The sequence below is a fragment of the Danio aesculapii genome, chromosome 6 (assembly GCF_903798145.1).
Source record: "Danio aesculapii chromosome 6, fDanAes4.1, whole genome shotgun sequence".
Taxonomy (NCBI): Eukaryota; Metazoa; Chordata; class Actinopteri; order Cypriniformes; family Danionidae; genus Danio; species Danio aesculapii.
In genome coordinates, this window is record NC_079440.1 from 32,933,976 (window position 1) to 32,955,611 (window position 21,636).

The 21,636-nt window shown below is 37.3% G+C and overlaps 2 protein-coding genes across 2 annotated transcripts; one reads left to right on the plus strand and one right to left on the minus strand.

The window, feature by feature from the left end:
* Positions 1–290: 290 nt before the first annotated feature.
* Positions 291–4,542, minus strand: pars2 (prolyl-tRNA synthetase 2, mitochondrial). The gene is made up of 3 exons (XM_056459074.1): positions 4,399–4,542; positions 2,935–3,506; positions 291–1,286 (listed from the first exon to the last, which is right to left on the minus strand). The coding sequence occupies exons 2-3, from the start codon at positions 3,493–3,495 to the stop codon at positions 405–407; spliced, it is 1,443 nt and encodes a 480-aa protein (XP_056315049.1). The 5' UTR covers positions 3,496–3,506; positions 4,399–4,542; the 3' UTR covers positions 291–404.
* Positions 4,543–4,705: 163 nt separating this feature from the next.
* Positions 4,706–20,602, plus strand: dnai4 (dynein axonemal intermediate chain 4). Its single transcript, XM_056459075.1, has 17 exons — positions 4,706–4,794; positions 5,058–5,217; positions 8,425–8,606; positions 8,738–8,847; positions 8,975–9,131; positions 9,782–9,921; positions 10,021–10,203; positions 11,151–11,336; positions 11,438–11,592; positions 11,730–11,816; positions 15,399–15,550; positions 16,846–17,000; positions 17,405–17,493; positions 17,587–17,685; positions 17,782–18,008; positions 20,114–20,267; positions 20,373–20,602. Exons 1-17 carry the CDS (start codon positions 4,745–4,747, stop codon positions 20,421–20,423), a joined length of 2,337 nt encoding a protein of 778 aa, XP_056315050.1. The 5' UTR covers positions 4,706–4,744; the 3' UTR covers positions 20,424–20,602.
* Positions 20,603–21,636: the final 1,034 nt, after the last annotated feature.

The window sequence follows — 21,636 nt, forward strand, 5'->3', positions numbered from 1 at the left end:
TCCCTGCAGGAAAAAGCTTTAATTTTCCATCAGAAACAATAGTATATGACAAATATGACTGTCATAATTATGCTAATTAGCACATTACATCATCTAGCTGGTTTTCGGGCAGGTATAGATAGTTTCCATTGAAAGTGTTTGGCAATAATCTTCATTGTTGATATTCTCAATGGCTTTTTCTTTTACCACTTATCAGTGCTTTAAATAACAATAAACTCCACTATGAATCTTGATTATTCTACAGCAGCAAGAACAAATGAAATTTTTTTACAAACAGACCACTTTAATTATCAAAATTTCCTTGTTATAACACTCAAAGGCATTTATACATCACACTTGTCTATTTCTGACACGTGTTGCTTGAATTTTGATTTCCATCACTTAGCCTGATAAACGCACATACATTAAATAGTTTCAACCGTACTTAAAAGATCAACAAGCCCCTCTTTACTCAAAAACAGAGTCTCTCCACTTTGTTGACAAATCACCTCAAAGCTGGCCAGATCATCTAGAGCTTTCTGTCCCACCACCACCACAAATGGATACCCCAGAATTTTAGCATCCTTCAATCGTTTCCCAACGGTCATTTGAGTCCTGTCATCCAGTACCACCTCTCCTCTCAAATTCGGAAGACTGTTTCCCAAGCTTTGAGCCAGTTCCTCAGCCTTTTGCGTGGCTTCATGTGCTTTACTCCCTTTTTTAGGTTGCAGGACACACACTTGATAGGGAGCGATCAATCCAGGCCAGCGAATGACATCCTCTGTTGACATCACCTCTATAGAAGCTGCGAGTATTCGAGTGACGCCAAGTCCAAAACAGCCCATCTCTGCCACCGCCGGCACATTGGATGCATTAACAAAAAGTGCTTTAAACGCCTGTGAATATTTAGTGCCGAGGTAAAAAGTGTGGCCCACTTCAATGCCTCTAGATTCAGTCAGTTTGCCCGTTTGGCACTGCGAGCACTCGGCCTGTCCTGGTTCCATGGTTTCAATGTTGGCAGAGTAGCCACAGTTGCCACAAACAAGTAACTTGTCTTCGCCGATGTCCGCTGGCAGCTGAAACTCATGGGAAAGTGTGCCTCCTATGTTTCCAGTGTCAGCCTGGACCTGCACCCACTTCAAGTCCAGTCGGTCGAATATGCGTCCGTATGCTTGACACACAGAGTTGTATGTATGAAGAGCTGCCTCCTCATTAATGTCAAATGAATACATGTCTTTCATGTAGAATTCCCGACCACGTAGGAGTCCAAATTTTGGCTTCTGCTCATCACGGAATTTGCGTGTTACCTGTAAGATATAAGCATGTTGTGTATTTATAAAGACAGCTGGCAAAACATTTGATTACAAAATTATTTTAGTTTGCCAGAAAGAGAGAGAGAAAAAAATAATCCAGTAAAAAAATTAAAACCTCCAAAAAGCAATATGGAAAAAAAATTAAATAAATCACCCCAATGTCATTCCTACCTTTTAGAATTTGATTTATTTTTAAAACACTAAACAAATAATTTTCAATGAAATAATGAGGCTTTTTTTTTTAAAAGAAAATTGTTATTACATTGAAGGCTCAGGTAACCAAACAAACCTTAAAAGATGCTTTTGTGAATTAAGAATATTTAATCATTCAATACAAAATAATTCCAAGCTATGTGAACAGACGCCAATGATTTAATTTAGTCACACAATAACAAAGAGATCATTACGCAAGGTATTATCAGTTGGTATATGCATCCCTTCCATTGAAAAACAAATCTCATTGCTTCTCCTGCATTACATGCATCCTCCTCATTAACCAAATTGTAACCATTGTCTAATAAAATGATCTCTTTTACATTTTGATTGCTTGGACTTTCAATGGAAGGTAAGATACCTCTCAGGATTCATAAAAAACATTATTCAAAAATGTTTTATTTCCAAGTCTAAGGATGGGCCCTGCTCCACCTTTAGGCACACACTCGCTAACTTCCCTAGGCATTTCCACTCGGAAGAATCCCCACCTCCATTTTACAGTGGCTTCCACTTCATCAAGTAAACAAGAGAAGTTTACGTGGTCAATCCTTTCAACTCCTTGATGTTGACAGATAGAGCAAGTCTGTTTCATCCGAACAAATTCCAGTATGTGCATTAAAAAAGGTCACGTAATTTTGTCATAAGAGATCATGTGATGATAAAAATGTGTGTGAATGGACAAATCAGCCACATTGTATAACATCTAAAGTGTTGTTTTGGTCATTCTAAAATGCCTTAACTATCTCAGTATTAGTGTTGTTATTTTATTAATGACCTCCAGAACTGCCAAGAGTGTCTGAGCTCTGAGTCTCATGGCTTCAGACGTCACCAAGCGTTCACTGCGCGTCGGCGTCATCTTCTGAGTGAAAATAATTTATTAAATAAAAAAAGCTTAATGCAGCTTCTCCTACTGCAGCAAATTCCGTTTTTACTGTTTGGCACCAGATAATCAGGAAGTGACGATTTTGTTCTCTTTGACTCGTTGGATGGAAACGCTGCTTTTTTCGCAAATCATTTATGTGAGATTCCTGTTTTATGCTTAAATTTAATTGGATTTTTTTGGATGGAAAAATAGCTAATGACACATGAATGTCAAAGAGATGAATGGAAGTTAGCGGGCGAAGGGCATAAAAAACTGGACTGAATAAATGACTGGAGGCTGAGTAAATGATGACTGTCTCTTAATGAGTTTCTTTCTTCTGTTGAAAACAAAAGAAGATATGTTGAAGAAAGCTGAAACTTACATCCATAGAAAAACAAACACTGTTTAAGTCAATGGTTACAGGTTTCCATCTTTTTTAAAATATCTTATTTTGTGTTCAATAAAAAAAAAGAAACTCAAACAGGTTTGGAATAAGTAAAGGGACAGTAAAAGATGACAGAATTTTTTTCTGGGTGAAGTATCCCGTTAATTTTTTTTCTTTCATACCTGGTAGAGCAGAAGTGGCAGCTTCTTGTAGGATATGGTGGTCTGGGAGGCGAAAAGCTCAGTGACTGCTTCTTCATGAGTCGGTCCGAGACAGTATTCCCCATTGTGCCGATCCAACAGCCTGAACATCTCTTTTCCCATAAGCTCCCAGCGGCCACTTTTCTTCCACAGTTCTGCACTGCAGAGTGCCGGCATGTCCACTTTCTGCCCACCGATCGCATGCATCTCCTCATCAATGAGCCGGATCAGCTTCTCCATGGACCTCAGAGCCACAGGTAAGTAATAGAAGCAGCCGGGGTTTGACGGATGGATCAGTCCAGTCTGCACCATCAGTCTCTGGCTGCGACATGTTAGGTCTCCTCCATCCTGACCTTCCCGGAGGTTTGATGGCTGGAAGAGGCGAGACACGAGCGGTGTTGGGATGACTGGTTTGGAAGAGGAAGAAACAGTGGGAACAGCGTGGATGGTGAGGTTGAGGTGTCTTTTCTTTGATGTTTTGAAGAGAGTTCTGGACAGGAGGGTTGGGAGCTTCCGATGGCAATGATGCATAACTGACTCCATTTTTTACAATTCTTTTAAAGGAATAAAAAAACAAAACAGCATAAACAAACATTTTTTCCTCACAGAAACAGGCTGCCTGCAGAAACCACACCTATTTATTTCTAAACAACACTTTTACACTGCGTGCAAGTTTCAGATGTTTATTCCTGATGTTTTACTAATTAATAAAAAGGTATATGGTATGATGGTAAATTTATGTAATATTGTAAAAATCAAATTATTATTATTATCTATTTTTAAAATTATTGATATAATGTAATTTACTTCAATTCCATTCATTTTATGTTTTGCTCGTTATAATTTATGAGCAAATACAATGACTATTATATGTTTGTGTTATGATTTACAGAATACAGAAGTATTTCATTGAATAATTTTTTTATATTTTAACATTTTATTTCAACAAAATACATTTGAAACATTCAAGCTGACACTTTTTATATACTTTCTGTGTATGTAAATCCATATACCAGTTATTATAAATCAACATATATAAATGCTAGCATAAATTAAGCATTCTGCAGCTATGACACTCTGAAATGTAGAATGTATTTAGTTTTTATTTTGTATTTTTATTTGCTTTTAACATTATTTTACTATGGGTCTCTGAGTTGGGAAGAAAGGCTATTATGGTTCTAATAAAATGTAAGGATGGAATCTTTGAATGAATAAATCACCCATGTTACGTGCAACTTTTAATTTAAATTTATAAATGAATATAAACATAAAAATCAACATGACTTTTTTCACTGAAACACATCGGAACGCAAACAACAGATTAACTTAATTCAAACCAGCTTCACAATTAACGTTAGATCTATCTACTCTGGTTTACCTGCTGTCTTGAAGCTAACCAGTAGGCAATTTCTAAAACAGAAGAACAAAACGTGAAACGTAACTTACCGTAAGTTATGTTTTGCTTCCAGCGTATGTTTTAAAACAAATACCGTCAGATCAAACCAAGATCATTGTTTGGACGCTGATCATTATATACATCAATAAAAACACAACTAAAACGTCCCATGTGACAGAACGATGACCTTTTTCTTCTGGTAATTCGTGCAGGGTAATCTTGCGCCACACCGCCACCTGCTGAATGGAAGATGAAGCGCGCACTACACTTAACCAGCAGGAGGAGTCTGTTTCTATGGTTATTTCAAACATGATGAAACATTATTACCGGCTTGTTGTCCTGCATAACTTCTAGCCTTCCACTCATCTGTACTTATCGCTTTTAAACGTGTAAAACATGTCCAACACAACAGTCACACAGAAGAGACGCACTCTGAAAGTCGCCAAGTAAGTTTATACAGTGCGAACGGTCAAATAGCAACTTGGACGATGTTATTAATTGTGGTTTAACAGCATGTCACAAAAATATCAGCCTAGTTTATGTTTTCAACATGAGTTTTTAAGTGGTGTCCTAGGGTTTCACTTCATGTTTTACTTCTTAAAATATTTGTAATGTAATGTACCATTTTTAAATTGTTAATACAGTATGTTGGCTTGCATTTGTGTGTTTACATCTTCTCGTAGACTGAAGCAGGTTTTCTTTCTTTCAGGTCATCCAAAACACTGAAAGTGTCATCTGGTGTATTTCGCCCGAATCAAAGCACCACAAAGAGCATCAACCCTTTATTCAGTGGGAAGAGCTTTGGTTCCACAGGTGACAGTAAAGTTGTGGATAAGAGCTCAGCCCAAACACCAAAACACACCGCTGTGGTAATGAACATTTTATTATTTTATTATGAATATGCTCATGGTACTGTGTGTCTACATCAGGGTTTTTCAAACTGGGGTTCAGAGACCCCCAGGGCTCCACAAGGGTGTTCTATAATAATAAGGTTGTGTATAATAAAAATAATAATGATAATGATAATAAAACAATAATAATAATTAATAATTATTTATTTTAATTAACAGTTGCAAATTTTATTACACTCTAGATCAAATGAATCAAAATCTAATATTTTGTTTGGCTTTGTTGATTTTGGATTTTAATTTATTCACATTCTGTTTTATTTGATTTATTTCGTCAGTTTTATTAAATGTTTTCTTCTAATCATGAATTGACGTATACTCATTTTTGCACTGTGATCTTATACAACACAGCCCTTTTGAAAATAATGGATGTTTGTACATGCTGTTGAAGTCACATTCATTAATAGACCTAAATAAATGCATCTATGAATCACTCTGTAAGCTCATATAATCAACAAAGAAAAAAATGTAAATGAAAACAAAGCTTATTCATTGACTTAGTTCTGTCACTTAAAATAAAAATAATGTACACATCTCTCTATATTTAGGCTAAAATACTGCTTTATTTATTTATTTATGATTGTACTTTAATGAATTTTGCTGTCTTTTATTTATTCTTCTCTTGTTTTGAATTCCAAAATGGATTCTCACTGTAGTTAACAAATTCAAAATTATAATAAAGCTTGTTAACAACTTTATAATGATTTATGGGGAATTGTCATGCTTTATTTCTTTATTTCATCCTGATTGGAAGTAGCAGTGTTCATCTTGAACTATCACATAATGTATTTTTGATAGATAGAAAGTAAACTATGTCCAGTGTTGGGAGTAATGCGTTACAAAAGTAATGTATTACAGTAATGTATTACATTTTCCAGTAACGCAGTAGTGTAAGGCATTACTTATACATTTTCAGTAATATTTTACTCGGTACATGTTCAGTAACGCGTGCGTTACAACAAACTTTTCGCCCGCAAGACATTACCAAATAAAAAATACCGCAAGTAAGTTCTATTTTCTGTTCGTGGTTAGTGAATATATGCGCGTGTTGTCATTAATATCCCCTCTGGCTGTTGGAACTTTTTTACTTTGAACGCGGAATGATTTCAGCCTCTGAGCTCGAGGTCCGAGGCTATTGGCTCAGCCCGGTTCACAGTAAGGTCAAGCCCTGACGTGCAGCGGAAGAGTGGCAAAATGGATGAGCAGAAGACAGTACATTCGCGAGATGGACGTTTGTGCATATGGCGTTATTTCACTGACAACAGTCGTAAGCGCAGTTTTACAAGAGCGCATTCATGTAATTCTCTGTTCGTGGACAACTCGACCGCAATTTTTTTTCGCAGTCGCATGCACTCAGTCGGCTGCACGGCAGTCGGCACGCAGTCGGCTGCTCACGTGCGAATGATCTGCTCTCGCTCCGTCAGATGATGCAGACTCACATTTTGTGCCTCATGTTTCCTCTTCTTTTCCTGCTTTTGCTCTCCAGAGATCCTCCTGTTCAATTGGTTATCCCAAGAATGTTGATATGGTTTATATATTGCTACAGTATTTATTAGCAATACACGAAACACTAAAAGGTTATGATAAATTCTATAATAAATACTTGTGTTTTTGAGTGTTAGATATACTGCCTATGTTTTAGGCTAGTATTATTTACAATTTGTTAATGAATGCTTCAGCATACTGTAGTATTAAGAATAGTGAACTGATAAAATGAAATACAAAGTGTAGTTTTACTACAGTAAAGTGTGGTGAACTGTAGTATAGTATACCCTATATTGTAAAAAAAACTACAGCACTGGGTAATTTGTTTATATTACGCTTGTGTTACCATAGCAACTAGTATTAGCACAACTGATTAATTGAAGTACTTTACTGTAGAACTGTTCAAAACACTGTACATGACAGGGAAAATGTCTTTCACAATCTCATCAGCAATGTGGAAGACAACAGAGACGTGTTCAATTTATTTTAGTTGCCATGATAAAATGGGATTGATAGTGAGATTTATTTGAGGAGTGAATAGTTCAGTAGGCTATAATACCTCATCAAGTTTTCCCCTATTTTTATCGGTTACATTTCTGCTTGCATTCGTTATATTTTTGTTTAAATGTTGTTTTATTTGATTAGTATGGTGCACCTTTTGGATGTTTAATAAATGTTTTTTAAAAATGTATTCTTTGCATTCAACTTCTTTTCTCTGTGTCTTAAGTGTTTGAAATTGGAAATATTTCATCATATAACAAACAACAAAAAAGGTTATAGTGGATTAGATTAAAACATTTATATGCAAGTCTATTTTAGTATTTTGGTTATTGTTAATAAATAGTGTACAAATATAAATTATATCAAAAAGCATGAAAGGAAGAGGGAACACAAGACACAAATTGTGAGTCTGCATATAATCTCACTGAGCGAGTAGTGTACTGTGAGCGCACAAGAAATTTTGTGCGTGAGCAGTGCATATTTGAGAGAGCATGAGAACATTTGCACGCGAGCAGCGTATATTTGAGAGCTCACAAGCAGTTTTGTCCACAGAGGAAATCGGTGCACGAGCATTATATTGAAAAAGCTATGTTCATCATGCTCACTTTGTGCATGACAGTTTTGTGTTGTGAACCTGAATTTAAAGTGAATAGAATAATGGCAAGATTAAGAAAAAAATGCATCTGGTCATGGCATTGGAGTTTACATATAGGCCTGTTGTGTCTAATATGAAAATAGCCAAGCTATTCACAGATATTGCCAGATAATCACTTTACGTTTACCATACTTTCAACAGACTTTGATCATTTGTGATTCTGGCTCCTATCCTTTCTTGCATTGTCTTGAGCCTTCACGTTGCCAAATATATACTACATTGTTAGTAGCCTGGATAGGTCACCGTCATTCTGCTACATCATATCGCTTTCTACTGGATGTAAAATGCTCTGCAGTACATTTAGTCATTTTAGAATGTTAAGTTCTAATTCTGTTGTTATTTTGGTGAAAGTAACTAAAAAGTAATATAAGAGTAATGTAACATATTACAATTTTGAGACAGTAATATTGTAAGGTAAGGGATTACTTTTAAATCACAGTAATAAGTAATCTGTAATGTATTACAGTTTGGAAGTAACTTGCACAACACTGACTATGTCTGCAGGTTACATTTTTGTGTATTTCCAGGTGTTTGACGAAAATGGGCAGGATGTCACTCCTCACCCATTATATAATCCAGATCCTGGGGTTTTACAATCTAAACAAGGAAAAGTATTCACTGCACATGATACATCTTTGACTACCATGACAGAATTTCCTTCGATAGCCTTTCAGACCACTAATGCAAGCCTTACAGGACCTTTTACAAAGTAATTTATGAGGCGAAATGCTAAAATATTACTATTTTGCAGAACTTGAGTGTGCTAAAATCTGTACCACAATGAATTACATCACTTTTGTTGCTATAGTAACACATAAGTGATCTCTGCTGTTGTGCCAGGTCTTTTTTCGGGAGCGTTTCAGCATCCAGAATAAGCCAGACAGCAGAATCAGTGACTGATGAAACTAAAGACTTGCTAGTGAAACAAGACTTATCCAACAGTCTTTCAGGTTTGAATTTCAATGCCAAATTTCCTCATTCAATCATATATTTATTTCATATCTGATCAAATAAAATACTAAATATGTCGATAAAACATTTTGATATTCCGCTGCATTATGTTGTGATTCCATACAGATATTCAGACTCACAGAGAGGAGCCAAAGGAGCAGGTCCAAGACAATATTTTAGACAGTACGGTAGATTGTTACCTGACTGAAACAGAGACCATCTGGCTTCTGGACATTCCTGCTGTGTCTGTGTCGGTAGAATCAGAGGATGCTGAGGCAGTCAAGTGAGTCACATTTATTCAAATTTGTTTATATTATTGTTTCAACATAAATTTGGGTAATGTATGGACAGACTTAATCATTGGATTAAATTTTTTTATTAAAAATTAATTTGGTCCATAATTTAATCAAATATGATTTGAAACAACACAGGATTTTTAAGAGCATACTATTAAAATAGCATTTTAAGAATTGCTTTTACTGTAGGTGACATTTCACTCATTTGACATTTAATTTATTGCTGTTTAATCCATATATTTCCTATTTATTTTTGCCTAGCTTAGGTTTACTCATTCACTTTCATCATAGAACCCTTTTGCCATTGTACACTGATATCAATGACATTAAAATCATGTCAAAAATGCAAATTGATTTGATGTCAAAACCTGGACGTTCATTTCATACTTTTTTGACCACCAAAATAAAACAACATTAAATTGACATCTAACAATGTTGTCAAAAATCAATAACAGGATGGTCCAATATTATAATATATTGATGCCAATATTAATGGTTCATCTGATGTTATTTTGACATCAAGGTAGTCAATTGACATCAAACTGATCTGCATTTTTGACTTGTTTTTAATGTCATTTTGACATGAATGTGCCCGCTGGGAACTCATCTGACTGTTTGTTTTTCTTTCACTCTGAAGGGAAAGGAACAATGCTTACATAGAACTGTGCAAAAACAGACAGGGCAATGATAAGTATGTGGAGCACTCAATGCAAACATTCAGTGATGCACCAAAGACAAAAGAGGTCCAGTGTGATAGCATTACAATGGTGGACATAGGTATAATTTAAATACAAAATCCATATTTTATCTCCGTTAAAGAAAACGGCTCATCAATGTGATTCAAATGTTACTTTTCATTTTAAAAACTGTATCCAGCTGTCATGTGCTCTGTCTGGGACATGTACGATTCATTCAACAACAATAGTGACGTCAGTGGAAACACTGTGGTGTCTTCTGAAGAACATAAGGGGATTGTCCCAGAATCATCCTCCGAGGGTCACCGTGTGCACCCTAAGAGTTCTGACCAGAGTGTGTCTGTCATCAGCACAGTTAGCACAGGTAAAAATAAATAAATAAATAAGCAAATTTTCTAAAATGTTTAGAATAGTGGACTTCAGTATTATGTTATCATATATGCAAAGCAACACCCTTAAGTGGTTCCAAGCCTTCATGAGTTTATTCGTTCTGTTGAACACTAACCTACCCCACTAACCCTAACCATTGACTTCCATAGTAGAAAAACGCTATAGGAATCAATGGTTACAGCACGGGTGTCCAAAGTCGGTCCTGGAGGTCCTGCATAGTTTAGCTCCAACTTTCTTCAACACACCCCTGGAAGTTTCTAGTATACCTAGAAAGAGCTTGATTAGCTGGTTCAGGTGTGTTTAATTGGGGTTGGAACTAAAATATGCAGGACACCGGCCCTCCAGGACCGACTTTGGACACCCCTGGTTACAGGTTTCTAACTTTCTTCAAAAAATCTTCTTTAATGTTCAACAGAAGAAAGAAACTCATAAAGGTTTGAAAGTGAGTAAACTTTCCTTTTTGGGTGAACTACCTCTTTAACATGAATAATTATTTTAAAACATTCATTAATACATACAAGTTAACATTAATTTCAACAATACAGTTTTTGATTCTGATTACGTATTAATAAATATTGTTTAATGTTAATGGAACGGAGGAACCATGAACTAACCATGACAATGAATGTTTAATTGCTTTTTGTTCAATTGCTTATGTTAAGGTATGGAAATTATTTAAATGTGTTACCTTTTGGCTTATGCATTTTAACATAAATACTGCTACTAATCATTATCATGAATCATGAATTTAAATGTTTAATGTCATTTCTGACTTCTTTTGTTTAAAATTTTTATTAGTTTTTTTTTATTATTTCATTAATTCCTCATTACCTCATGAAAAAATAATGAAATAAAATATGTTTTTGGAAATTAATAAAATAATAAATATTTCAATGGCATTATTTTTGACCCTATTTTCAGTCAGTGGCTCAAGCACTCATATTGAAAAGATGGCTTGTGTGCTTCCGCTGGATGAAGAGCCAGACCTGCAGCTGATCTTACAGTCAGACAAACTTAAGCAGGATCTGGCCTTGATGGAGCGAGTGGTTCTGGCTAATATCTTCCAGCCCAAGCTTGCAGCGTACAGACAGCTGCCAATTATAGAAGGTTAGGTTTCTTGTATACCATCTACAAAAAAGATCTGATATTAAATGTAATATATAAACATTTGACATTTCCTGTAATATGCACACTGCTGTGTTGAATAGACCCAGACTGTGTGCGGATGGTGATGGAGGAGGAAAGCTGGACAGAGCAGTCCAAAAACTCTCATTGTTCATTTCTTGATCGTCTCTGGGAGTTCAGTTGTGAACTCACAATGGGGCGAAATGTTAGCTGTATGGTCTGGAACAAGAAAAACCCAGTACTATCTATCTTACCAACATATTTATGACATATATTACATTACATAAAACTACATTTTATATTTAACACATTATATATAACACATATTATATTATATTATTATTGAATGATATAACAGCATTTGTTTACTTGCAGGATCTTCTTGCTGTGGGATATGGACAGGTTGAGTTCAAAAATCCAAATTCTGGACTTGTGTGCTGCTGGTCTTTGAAGAACCCTACGGTATTCTGCACATTTATGCACACTTTACATATAAATAGCGTAATGAAACAATTAAATTTAACATTATTTTTAAGTGTTTTATTAGTGAATTTATTAAAGATCCAACAAGAACTGTTTATTCAAAGGCAGTGCTCTGCAGTGGCCTCAAAAAGTATAAAAGGACTTTATTGTTATTAATTATACATTAGAAATACATTAATAATACATTGTTATTATTATTATTATTATTATTAGTAATAGTAGTAGTAGTAGTAGTAACAACAATAATAATATTCATTCCCCTTCGGTAGGGGAACTTCAATGGTATGTGGAAAATCCCACTATGTGGATTTCGTTCAGAAAGCCAATTTGTCTGAAAGAGTATATAATCGGGCCAATGAAATGCCAATGAGTTGGCAGTGTCAGCTTGCGCAGCTGATGCCCGTTGCAATCAATTTGGCAATATGAGCACAGCGAGAGCAAGGTGAGGCATCCTTTTCGCTTCAGAGACTTCACAGCCTTCTCAAAGGGTCGATGAGGGTTCCTCCTGCTGATCTACAGAGATTTCGAGTGAACGAGAGCGGTCGCCCGGTCCAGAGTGTGATACACGTGGCGGTAGACGGTTAAGCTGGGTTATCTCCCTTGCCTGGGGTTCTTTGGGTCCGGTCCTCCAGAGTTTTTATATTGCACTTTCACCTAAAAGAGCAACACGGTCGTGCAGTGCGTCCTTTTCAGGATGTCGCTCCGACTGTGCTGCATGCGGTGGTTTCCTGTCCCCGGATGATGGGCACGAGCACTGCGTTGCATGTCTGGGGGTCCAGCATGTTAATGCGTTGCTCGCGAGCAGTGCATGCCATCACTGCGGTGGCATGTCTGTTGCGCAGTTAAGATCGCGGCTCGCTCTTGCAAAAGAGCTTCCCACCCCAGTTGTCTGGGGTGCCCAGGGCTGGGCCTCTCACTTGATGACACAGAGGCTCAGATGTCCACCGCTGCATCGGAGGACGGGCTGTCATTGTCTGATGAAGGATTCCCTCCCTCCGCTCCCTCCCCTCGGGAGCGAGTGTGGCGGTGGATCTAGAAACAGACATGATAACTGTGCTTTCCCGGGCTGCTTCAGCCGTGGGCCTGGAGATGGTTCCCCCAGCCCCGCAGTCGGACCAACTAAATGGGTGTATGTGGAGGACTAAAAAGGCAAGACCTTCTAGCCTCCCATCCCTTTCTTCCCGGGAAGTGCACAGTGGACTCACGCAGTCTTGGAGGGCACATTTCTCTGCCCGATCTGCTTGCGTCTCCGCCTCACCACCCTTGATGGTGGAGCAGCCAGGGTGTATGAGTCGATTTCCCAGATTGAGAGTGCCACTGCGGGCCCGCGTGGTGCCACTTTCTGCTGGAGTCAGCCTCGTCTCCCATCCAAAGCAAGTCGGTTTTCTGCCTCCCCGGAGCCAGAGCCCACAAAGCACATGCACGCACGCTGGCCCAGCTGCACGAGGGTGGTTCTGACCCAGGCTTGTTACAAGCCCCACACCACATCCGACTGAGCTCCACGGATCTTAAGTCCGCTGTGTGTGCCCATGGAAGAACAGTGGCCACATTAGTGGTCCAGGAGCGCCACCTCGGGCCAACCTGGCAAAAGATATGCGTGGAGTCGACAAAGTTCGCTTTCTTGACTCGCCCATATCCCAGGCTGGCGACACCGAGGCATTTTCAGTCAGTGACTCGTGCCTGGAATTTGGGCTGGCCTACTCTCACGTTGCCATCTCCCTCGCTTACCAGAGCCAGGGTGAGCCGTGTCCCCCAGGAGTTTGTGCACACTCCACTCAGAGCATCGCATCCTCTTGGGCGCGTGCATGCGGTGCCTCTCTAACAGACATCTGCAGAGCTGCAGGCTGGGCGACACCTAATACATTTGCAAGGTTTTATAAGCGAGTGTGGCTGGTTTGCTTGCTGCACCATTCTCCCTAACACGTGTGTTTATTCACTTTGTCAGTAAAGTTCCCTGCTTAGGTGAGCCCTGCAGAGATTCCTCCGAGGCCCCCAGCACTGACTGGCGGAGTCACTTGCTGGCCCGTTACGTTGTAGGTCTGCCTGCTGGTCAGCCCGCGTTCTGGGTATAGGTGTCTGCTATGCGCAATCCCCACTAGGCGATCCCATATGCTTATTCAGCCATGGTGCAGTCCCCCCTCACAGGCGGACCCGTGTCTTCCCTCACCGCTAACCATCTTAACTTCATATGCGTACTTCCCCTTCTCAGGGTTAGTCCATATGCTCTTTGCCACCGTATCTCCCCATTGGGTAGCAGGTGGCCTCCGCAGCTTCCTCCCTATCGGGACTGCACGCTTCTCCAATGTACTGTCGTATTTAAATTCCTAGAAATATCTAGACGCTTTGCGGCTCCCAAAAAATATATCCATATCCGTAAATCTTCTGTTGAAGTGGGATAAGTAAGGGCCAGGGAAGACGTTGGAAGACCGCGCCTCTGGTGCACTCACGCTTTCTTTGTCTGGCAAACCTCTTATCGGGGGCGAAAGTGAGGTTCAATCATTATGCCGTTTTCCAGACATTTCCCCATAGTGGAATTTTCCACACAGCATTGTAGTTCTCCTCCTGAAGGGGATCGCACCGGTAACTAAAGTAACCCTCGTTCCCCAAGGGGGAGAACGGAAATGCTATATTCCTTCACCATAATGATTGCCCCTTAGCTGTGGGTTTAAGTCTTCAGCTAAAAAAGAATGCCTCACCTTGCTCTCGCTGTGCTTATATTGCCAAATTGATTGCAACGAGCATCAGATACACAAGCTGACGCTGCCAACTCATTGGTATTTCATTGGCCCGGTTATATAGTCTTTCAGGCGATTGGCTTTCTGAACGAAATCCCCATATTGGAATTTTCCACATAGCATTTTCGTTCGAGGGTTACTTTAGTAACCGGAGCATTCATTCATTAATTTTCTTTTCGGCTTAGTCCCTTTATTAATCCGGGGTCGCCACAGCGGAATGAACCGCCAACTAATCCAGCACACGTTCTACGCAGAAGATGCCCTTCCAGCTGCAAACCATCTGTCTGAAACATTCATACACACTCATTCACACTCGTACACTATGGACAATTTAGCCTATCCAATTCACCTGTACTGCTTGTCTTTGGACTGTGGGGAAAACTGGAGCAAAACCCACGCGAACGCAGGCAGAACATGCAAACTCCACACAGAAACACCAACTGACCCAGCCGAGGCTCAAACCAGCGACCTTCTTATTGTGAGGCGACAGCACTGCCTACTGCGCCACTGTGTCGCCACAATAATAATAATTGCACATAATTATACATTAATAATACATTATTATTATTATTTGCATTATATAATACAATACTAATCCAATATCATTGTCAAACTAATTGTTGTAACACAAAAAGTAACAATAAAAATGTTATACAAACCTCTTTAAAAATCATTTGCATTCGCTACTCTTTCTTCAAAGTAAGCAACACTAATATTTTATTATCCATGCAAAGTGGCCAAAATCATTTTTTAATATCTACTTTTATTTATATGCCTTAGCATGTCAAATCATAATTTTTATTTTTTAAATATGTTTGTGTTTCAGTGGCCTGATCGAGTCTTTCATTGTGAGAGTGGAGTCACTGCACTGGACTTCTCAGCGAGTAATGCCAATCAGCTGGCAGTAGGCATGTATGATGGCACTATTGCCATCTATAATGTACAGACTTCAGAACAAACACCCATCACTGACAGCAGGTGGGGCTGTGAGCATTCTTCTTCTTGATCAGTTTAAGATGGGTATCAGTTCTTGTGACTCAAATAATTACAAAATTAAATATTAACTAATTGTTACACTGTAAAAGAAAAAAGTTAATTAGCATACCCCGCTGTTTGATCATGGGTGCTTTCCATTTTGATTTGCGTTATGAGATCTTTATGTCTGCTCTGACAACATTTGATGTTGAAATGTTTAACATAATTACTTTTATTGACCTTTTACTTTGAAATAATATATTGTTTGTGTATTGTTTGTTGTTGAGGTAGATGGCCATAATTTCATTTTAACTCAGTTATTTTTGTGGTAGTTTATCTAAAATTTGTTATTATAATTTTTTTTTCTAAATCAGAAGCTTGGTAAATGCCACCAATTTATAAGCAGTATTTATCCAGTCAGGCTGCAGTATTGTAATACTTGTGGGCATTGCAGGCAGGCATTTCTTTGAAAGACTTAAAATGTCTTTAAAATTATGGTGATTTGCTGAAAAATAACATGTAGTACCCAGGACTCAGAGAGCCATGTAATAAAAACAACTAGTACATAACTAGTACTTAGTTCTTGCAACCGGTACCAGATCTTTGTTTTTATGGGTCTCTACAATGCTTCATTTTGATTTGTCCAAGGTACTGTGTGTTATTCCTAGCTTTGTAGCCAATCAAAAGAGTAAAATAACTTAAAGAGGCTAATAATATTGCCCTTAAAATTTATTTTAAAAATTCAAGAAAAAAAGATTTTCTCCAGAACAAAACAATATTTTATGAAATACTGTGAAAATGTCCTTTCTCTTTTAAAACACTTGGGAAATATTTTTAAAAAGATATTTAAAAATTTTAGGTGACGCAGTGGCGCAGTAGGTAGTGCTGTCACCTCACAGCAAGAAAGGCGCTGCTTTGAGCCTCGGCTGGGTCAGTTGGCGTTTCTGTGTGGAGTGTGCATGTTATCCCTGCGTTCGCATGGGTTTCCTCCGGGTGCTCCGGTTTCCATCCACAGTCCAAAGACATGCTGTCCAGGTGAATTGGGTAGGCTAAATTGTCCATAGTGTATGTCTGTGAATGAGTGTGTATGGATGTTTCCCAGAGATAGGTTGCAGCATGAAGGGCATTCACTGCTTAAAACATGTGCTGGATAAGTTGGCGATTTATTCCACTGTGGCGACCCCGGATTAATAAAGAGACTAAGCTGAAAAGAAAATTAATACATTTTTTACAGGAGGGCTAATAATTTTGACTTCAACTACATATATATTGCATTGACTTCACTCATCTCATCCTAGTGACTGTGCAAACATGCACACGAGTCCAGTGTGGCAGCTAAGATGGATAGATCATGAGGATGGTCTGGCTGCAGATAAAGGGGAAATACTGGTCTCTGTGTCGTCCGATGGAAGAATCAGCAAATGGATCCACTACAAAAGCATGGAATGCGTAGGTATGTTCAAATGAAGACCAACAAAAAAGACGGACCAACAAAAACTGTCATTGTTCACACACATTCTTGGTGTTCCAAATTTGTAGATCTTCCTTCTTCTGTCAAGCGCAAAATATGTTAAAAAGGTCTTGTTAATGTTTGATATAAATGTGTTTATTAATTTTTATTTAAACACAATGGAATTCAAGATGGTATATGTATTTAAATTAAGGTATAATGTACAATTTTTCTAGCCCATATAGTTTAATGGGAAACCAAATCTTTATACTGCACAGATATTTATCACGATAGCACAATACTTGAGAGTTTAGCTTGTTTTAGAGACAGAAGCTTTATTTCTGAATGTTTGAGCATGTATGTTAACTATTATTAACTGTATGTTAACTCGTTTGTAATTTGTCTAGACCTGATGAAGCTAAAGATGCACGACCTGCAATGGAACCGGCATATATCATCACTGACTCCAGGAATGTGTTTTGATTTCCATCCTAATGTGAGGCCAACAGTACACTGAATACAATATTAGATCTCAAATCTAAAGTATCAGAAAGTTGCTAATGCTGTTGCTCATGCCGTTATCTTACAGGATTCAAAGATCTACCTGGTTGGAACAGAGGAAGGTCATATTCACAAGTGCTCTTCCTCATATAATGAGCAGTACTTGGAAAGTTACAAGGCCCACAAAGTATGTGGAAATCTTTGTCTCATTCTAAAAGAGCTGTATAGCTGCACAATGTATAGTCCATCTTTATGTATCTTCTTTGTCCACTCATTTCCCCAGCGTCCAGTCTATAAGGTAACATGGTCGCCATTCTGTCCAGACGTTTTCCTAAGTTGTTCTTCAGATTGGACTATTCAATTGTGGAGGCAGGACCTCCAAATACCCGTGATGGGTTTCACCTCAGGCCAGAGGGTTGTGTTTGATATCATGTGGTCTCCACACTGTGCTACTGTCTTTGGTGCTGTCAGCGAGGGCAAGGTGGAGATCTGGGATCTGAGAGTCAGTAGGTAAGATCTTGTGCACAAGTCAATAAAATGCATGTATTAATTATTAATTATAAGTGTCATGATGTTGCCTTAAAATTCCTAATTAAAGTAGTGTATTATTTAACTTAAAACAGTTTGTATTTCCTTCTTTATAAAGTAAACTCCAGTGCAGTAGACTCAAAATAATGAGTTGTTTTAACTTCTTATTAGCGTTCCCATTATTAGGAAAATATTAGGAAACTGATTGCCTTTAAGTAAAGACAAAAACCAATACCTCACTTACCTACTCACTTCCAGGGCCATTTATAACAAAGTTGATATTTAGCTGCTAAGTGGGGGAAACCGGAGCACCCGGAGTAAACCCACGCGAACACAGGGAGAACATGCAAACACCACACAGAAATGCCAACTGACCCAGCCGGGGCTTGAATCAATGTCCTTCTTGCTGTGAGGAGACAGCGCTACCCACCGCGCCACTGTGCCGCCCTAAAAACCAATACCCACACTTCTGAAACATTATATTGTATTATATAGCATCCAGGTAATTTTCAAACAAGGTTTAATGTAATAATAATAATATTAAATAATTATATTTATATAAATATCCCCAGTCTCTATCATTAACATGCTTTGGACACAGCTGTAAATACATACTATCATAAGTCAAGATTACTTGAATCTATTTAGTTGAACAACTTAATGTGCTAAAAAGTTGGGATACTTGTTTAAATATTGTAAGGTGCACAAAATTATTCATAATAAGTTGACTGCGCTTAATTTTATTAGTGAGTACAGCTGTTGCTTTTTAGTGTAGTTATTTTCATTTACATACCCCAAATGAATGAATTATTATATAAAAATAATTAATAATTTAATAGGGATCTTAAAAATTTCTTGCAATTTTTTTATCTAATTAATTTTATGTACTATTTGACAAATTATAAAAATGACCCAATTCAAAAGTCACATCTTACTGAATCTACTGTCTCTCATGCTGTCTAATGAATATTAATGACTATTTTTGTTTTTATTATAGTTTTTTAATATATATATATATATATATATATATATATATATATATATATATATATATATATATATATATATATATATATATATATATATATATATATATATATATATATATATATATATATGATACTTTTTATATTCCTTTCTAGCATTTTTCATACATAACAAATTTGTATTTACAATTACAAACTGTGAAATCAATTACTGATGGACAAGAGAGAAACACAGCGCATCAAGAGCTGAGGGGTCTCAACTGTTGAAGAGGACAAAAATTCAAAGGGGGTCTAAAAATTCTGACTTCAACTGTACATTAAATACTTGTGTTTCCTAGAAGACAACATAAGTATCTCAGAAATGTTCTTAATTCATCACATTGATTTCTTGAGCATCAGTGAAGGTTTTTACCTTTGTGAGGCTCTCAGATGTCCACTGTGAAACTAGAGATAATAATCTTACTGCCAATGTTGAAAAGCCAAAGACTGTGCAGGAGCTGGATGATTTTTTTAGAAGAACAGTGGTCCATTTATGGCTCAGGATAAACAAGTGACTCGTGAACAAAAATTATATAAAAGTTAGCAATTTTTATAATCACAGAGTAAAAGAAGACACTAAGATTTAAAAGTATATCAATTCAATTATATTGTTTTGCAAGAAATATGTAAACATCTGTTTGTGGAAAAGTCTTATTTGGGACAGTATTACAGAAGAATAGCATACTTTTATGATCCTAACTATTAGAAAATAAAAGAAGAGATATTGATCATCCAGGTAACGAAGAGTATGTAAATGACTTATTTTGGCTCAGTATGAGAAACATGCTACAGTAGGTGCAATACCTCATTCAGGACACTAAATAAAAGAAAAAAAAAAAAACATACAATTTCTATGATCCTCTTATTCTGTTAAAATGATTAACATTTTGCCCATTCTGCATTGGGTTTGATCTTACATCTTGTAGTTCTGTTATATGTTTATGTTATACTGTATGTTTATATGCATATGTCATATTTTCACGCAATCTTTTAATTTTTAAAGCTTGATTTTTTTTATTGTCTAGAATGTGGTCTTTATTCATAGTCTTTATTTTATAACAGTTTGGACCCAACATTTGTTAACGGGACGAGTCCAGGAGTGAATCCAACAGCTCTGCTGTTCAGTCCAGAGACAGACTGTGTTCTGGTGGGGGACAGTGAGGGTCAGGTCACAGTGTACAAGCTGAAAAACATCACAGCTGGTGGAGGATCACAGGTGAGGCCTTATCTGTTCATTTACTTGAGGTTCGACCTGGGTCACACTCAAAGTAACCCATTTACTTAAATGGCCAGATCATTTATATCTCCGGTGTTTCTGCAGGTGGAGACACTGGAGGATATAATTCAGTCCACACTGTCCAGCCAACACTGACGAGCATTAGGAAAGACTGGTAAAGGGTCATAGAAGGCTCAGGCTGTTTGTTTTTACCTCTCCATCATCATAATCTATATTCTCTGGCAGACTGAGTGACTCCATTTTACATAACAATGGGATTACAGCAAACAGGCCTGTTTGAGCCTTATTGTGCATCCATGGAGGAATAAATATATTCATGCTTTAAAGATAAATTATGGTAAGGTGAATTTATTTGTTGTTTCACAAGATAGTTTATGCTAAAAAACACGCACATTACAACGTAAGTACTACTGTACAACAACATTAAAGCAATAGTTCACCCCAAAATGAAAATATATTCATTATTTACTCACCCCTAAGTGGTTCCAAACCTTTTCAAATCCTAAACAAAGTTTTTTTCTTTGGTTAAACACAAATACACCGGTAGCTGCTGACTTCTATAGTAGGAAATAGAGTCAATAGAGCTATGTTTCCATCCACCCATTTTTATGCACATTGGGGAATATTGCATAAAGTTATGTACATAAGTTATGTACACAACTGAATAGGACAAAATGTTTAGGCACATAAACTACAATTTAAAAAAAAATTTTTGAATAAATTTGTGATTTTGGTTTAGCAGATCATGTGATTACAAAAATGGGTGTGATGGGAAGACGTCAATGAACAAACACGCGGCGTGACCACACTGTAAATTATCTGAAATGTTGTTTTGGTACAAGTTTGATAAGTTTAATTCACATATTTAGATGGAAACATGACTATTGGCTACCATTTACAACATTCTTCTAAATATGTTCCTTTGTGTTCAACAGAAGAAGAGAAATTAAAAAGTTTTGGAAACAACTGGAGGAAGAGCAAATGATGACAGAATATTAATCTTTGGGGAAATTATCCCTTTAACCAAGGTTTTTAATCAAAATAGTAGTCTTGTGTTTCTAAATATCTAACTAGCATAGATATTCACTGATCAATGCTCAAACATTTTTTTTTTTTCAAATACTTGTCACATGCATTATATTTGTGTGGGAACAACGGAGATAATGTAAGTGTTTGCTCTGTTGTAATGGACAGCCAGTTTTATGACTACTTGCCCGCCACATATATCAGCTTATCTACCACATGAGGACCACATCACACTTTTACAAATGACTGTCATTATTGAACTGTTGTTCTGTCTTACAACCCAGAAAAGCATGCAATCGAAGCTTTTTAGTACAAATCAAAC

Excerpts from the sequence above, each read along its gene's own strand:
- pars2 (XM_056459074.1), bottom strand. The coding sequence starts at position 3,495 with ATGGAGTCAGTTATGCATCATTGCCATCGGAAGCTCCCAACCCTCCTG. Across the intron at positions 1,287-2,934 it reads TGCCACTTCTGCTCTACCAG|GTAACACGCAAATTCCGTGA; the intron begins GTATGAAAGAAA and ends TATATCTTACAG.
- dnai4 (XM_056459075.1), top strand. The coding sequence starts at position 4,745 with ATGTCCAACACAACAGTCACACAGAAGAGACGCACTCTGAAAGTCGCC. Across the intron at positions 8,848-8,974 it reads CTTATCCAACAGTCTTTCAG|ATATTCAGACTCACAGAGAG; the intron begins GTTTGAATTTCA and ends GATTCCATACAG. Across the intron at positions 11,337-11,437 it reads ACAGCTGCCAATTATAGAAG|ACCCAGACTGTGTGCGGATG; the intron begins GTTAGGTTTCTT and ends TGTGTTGAATAG.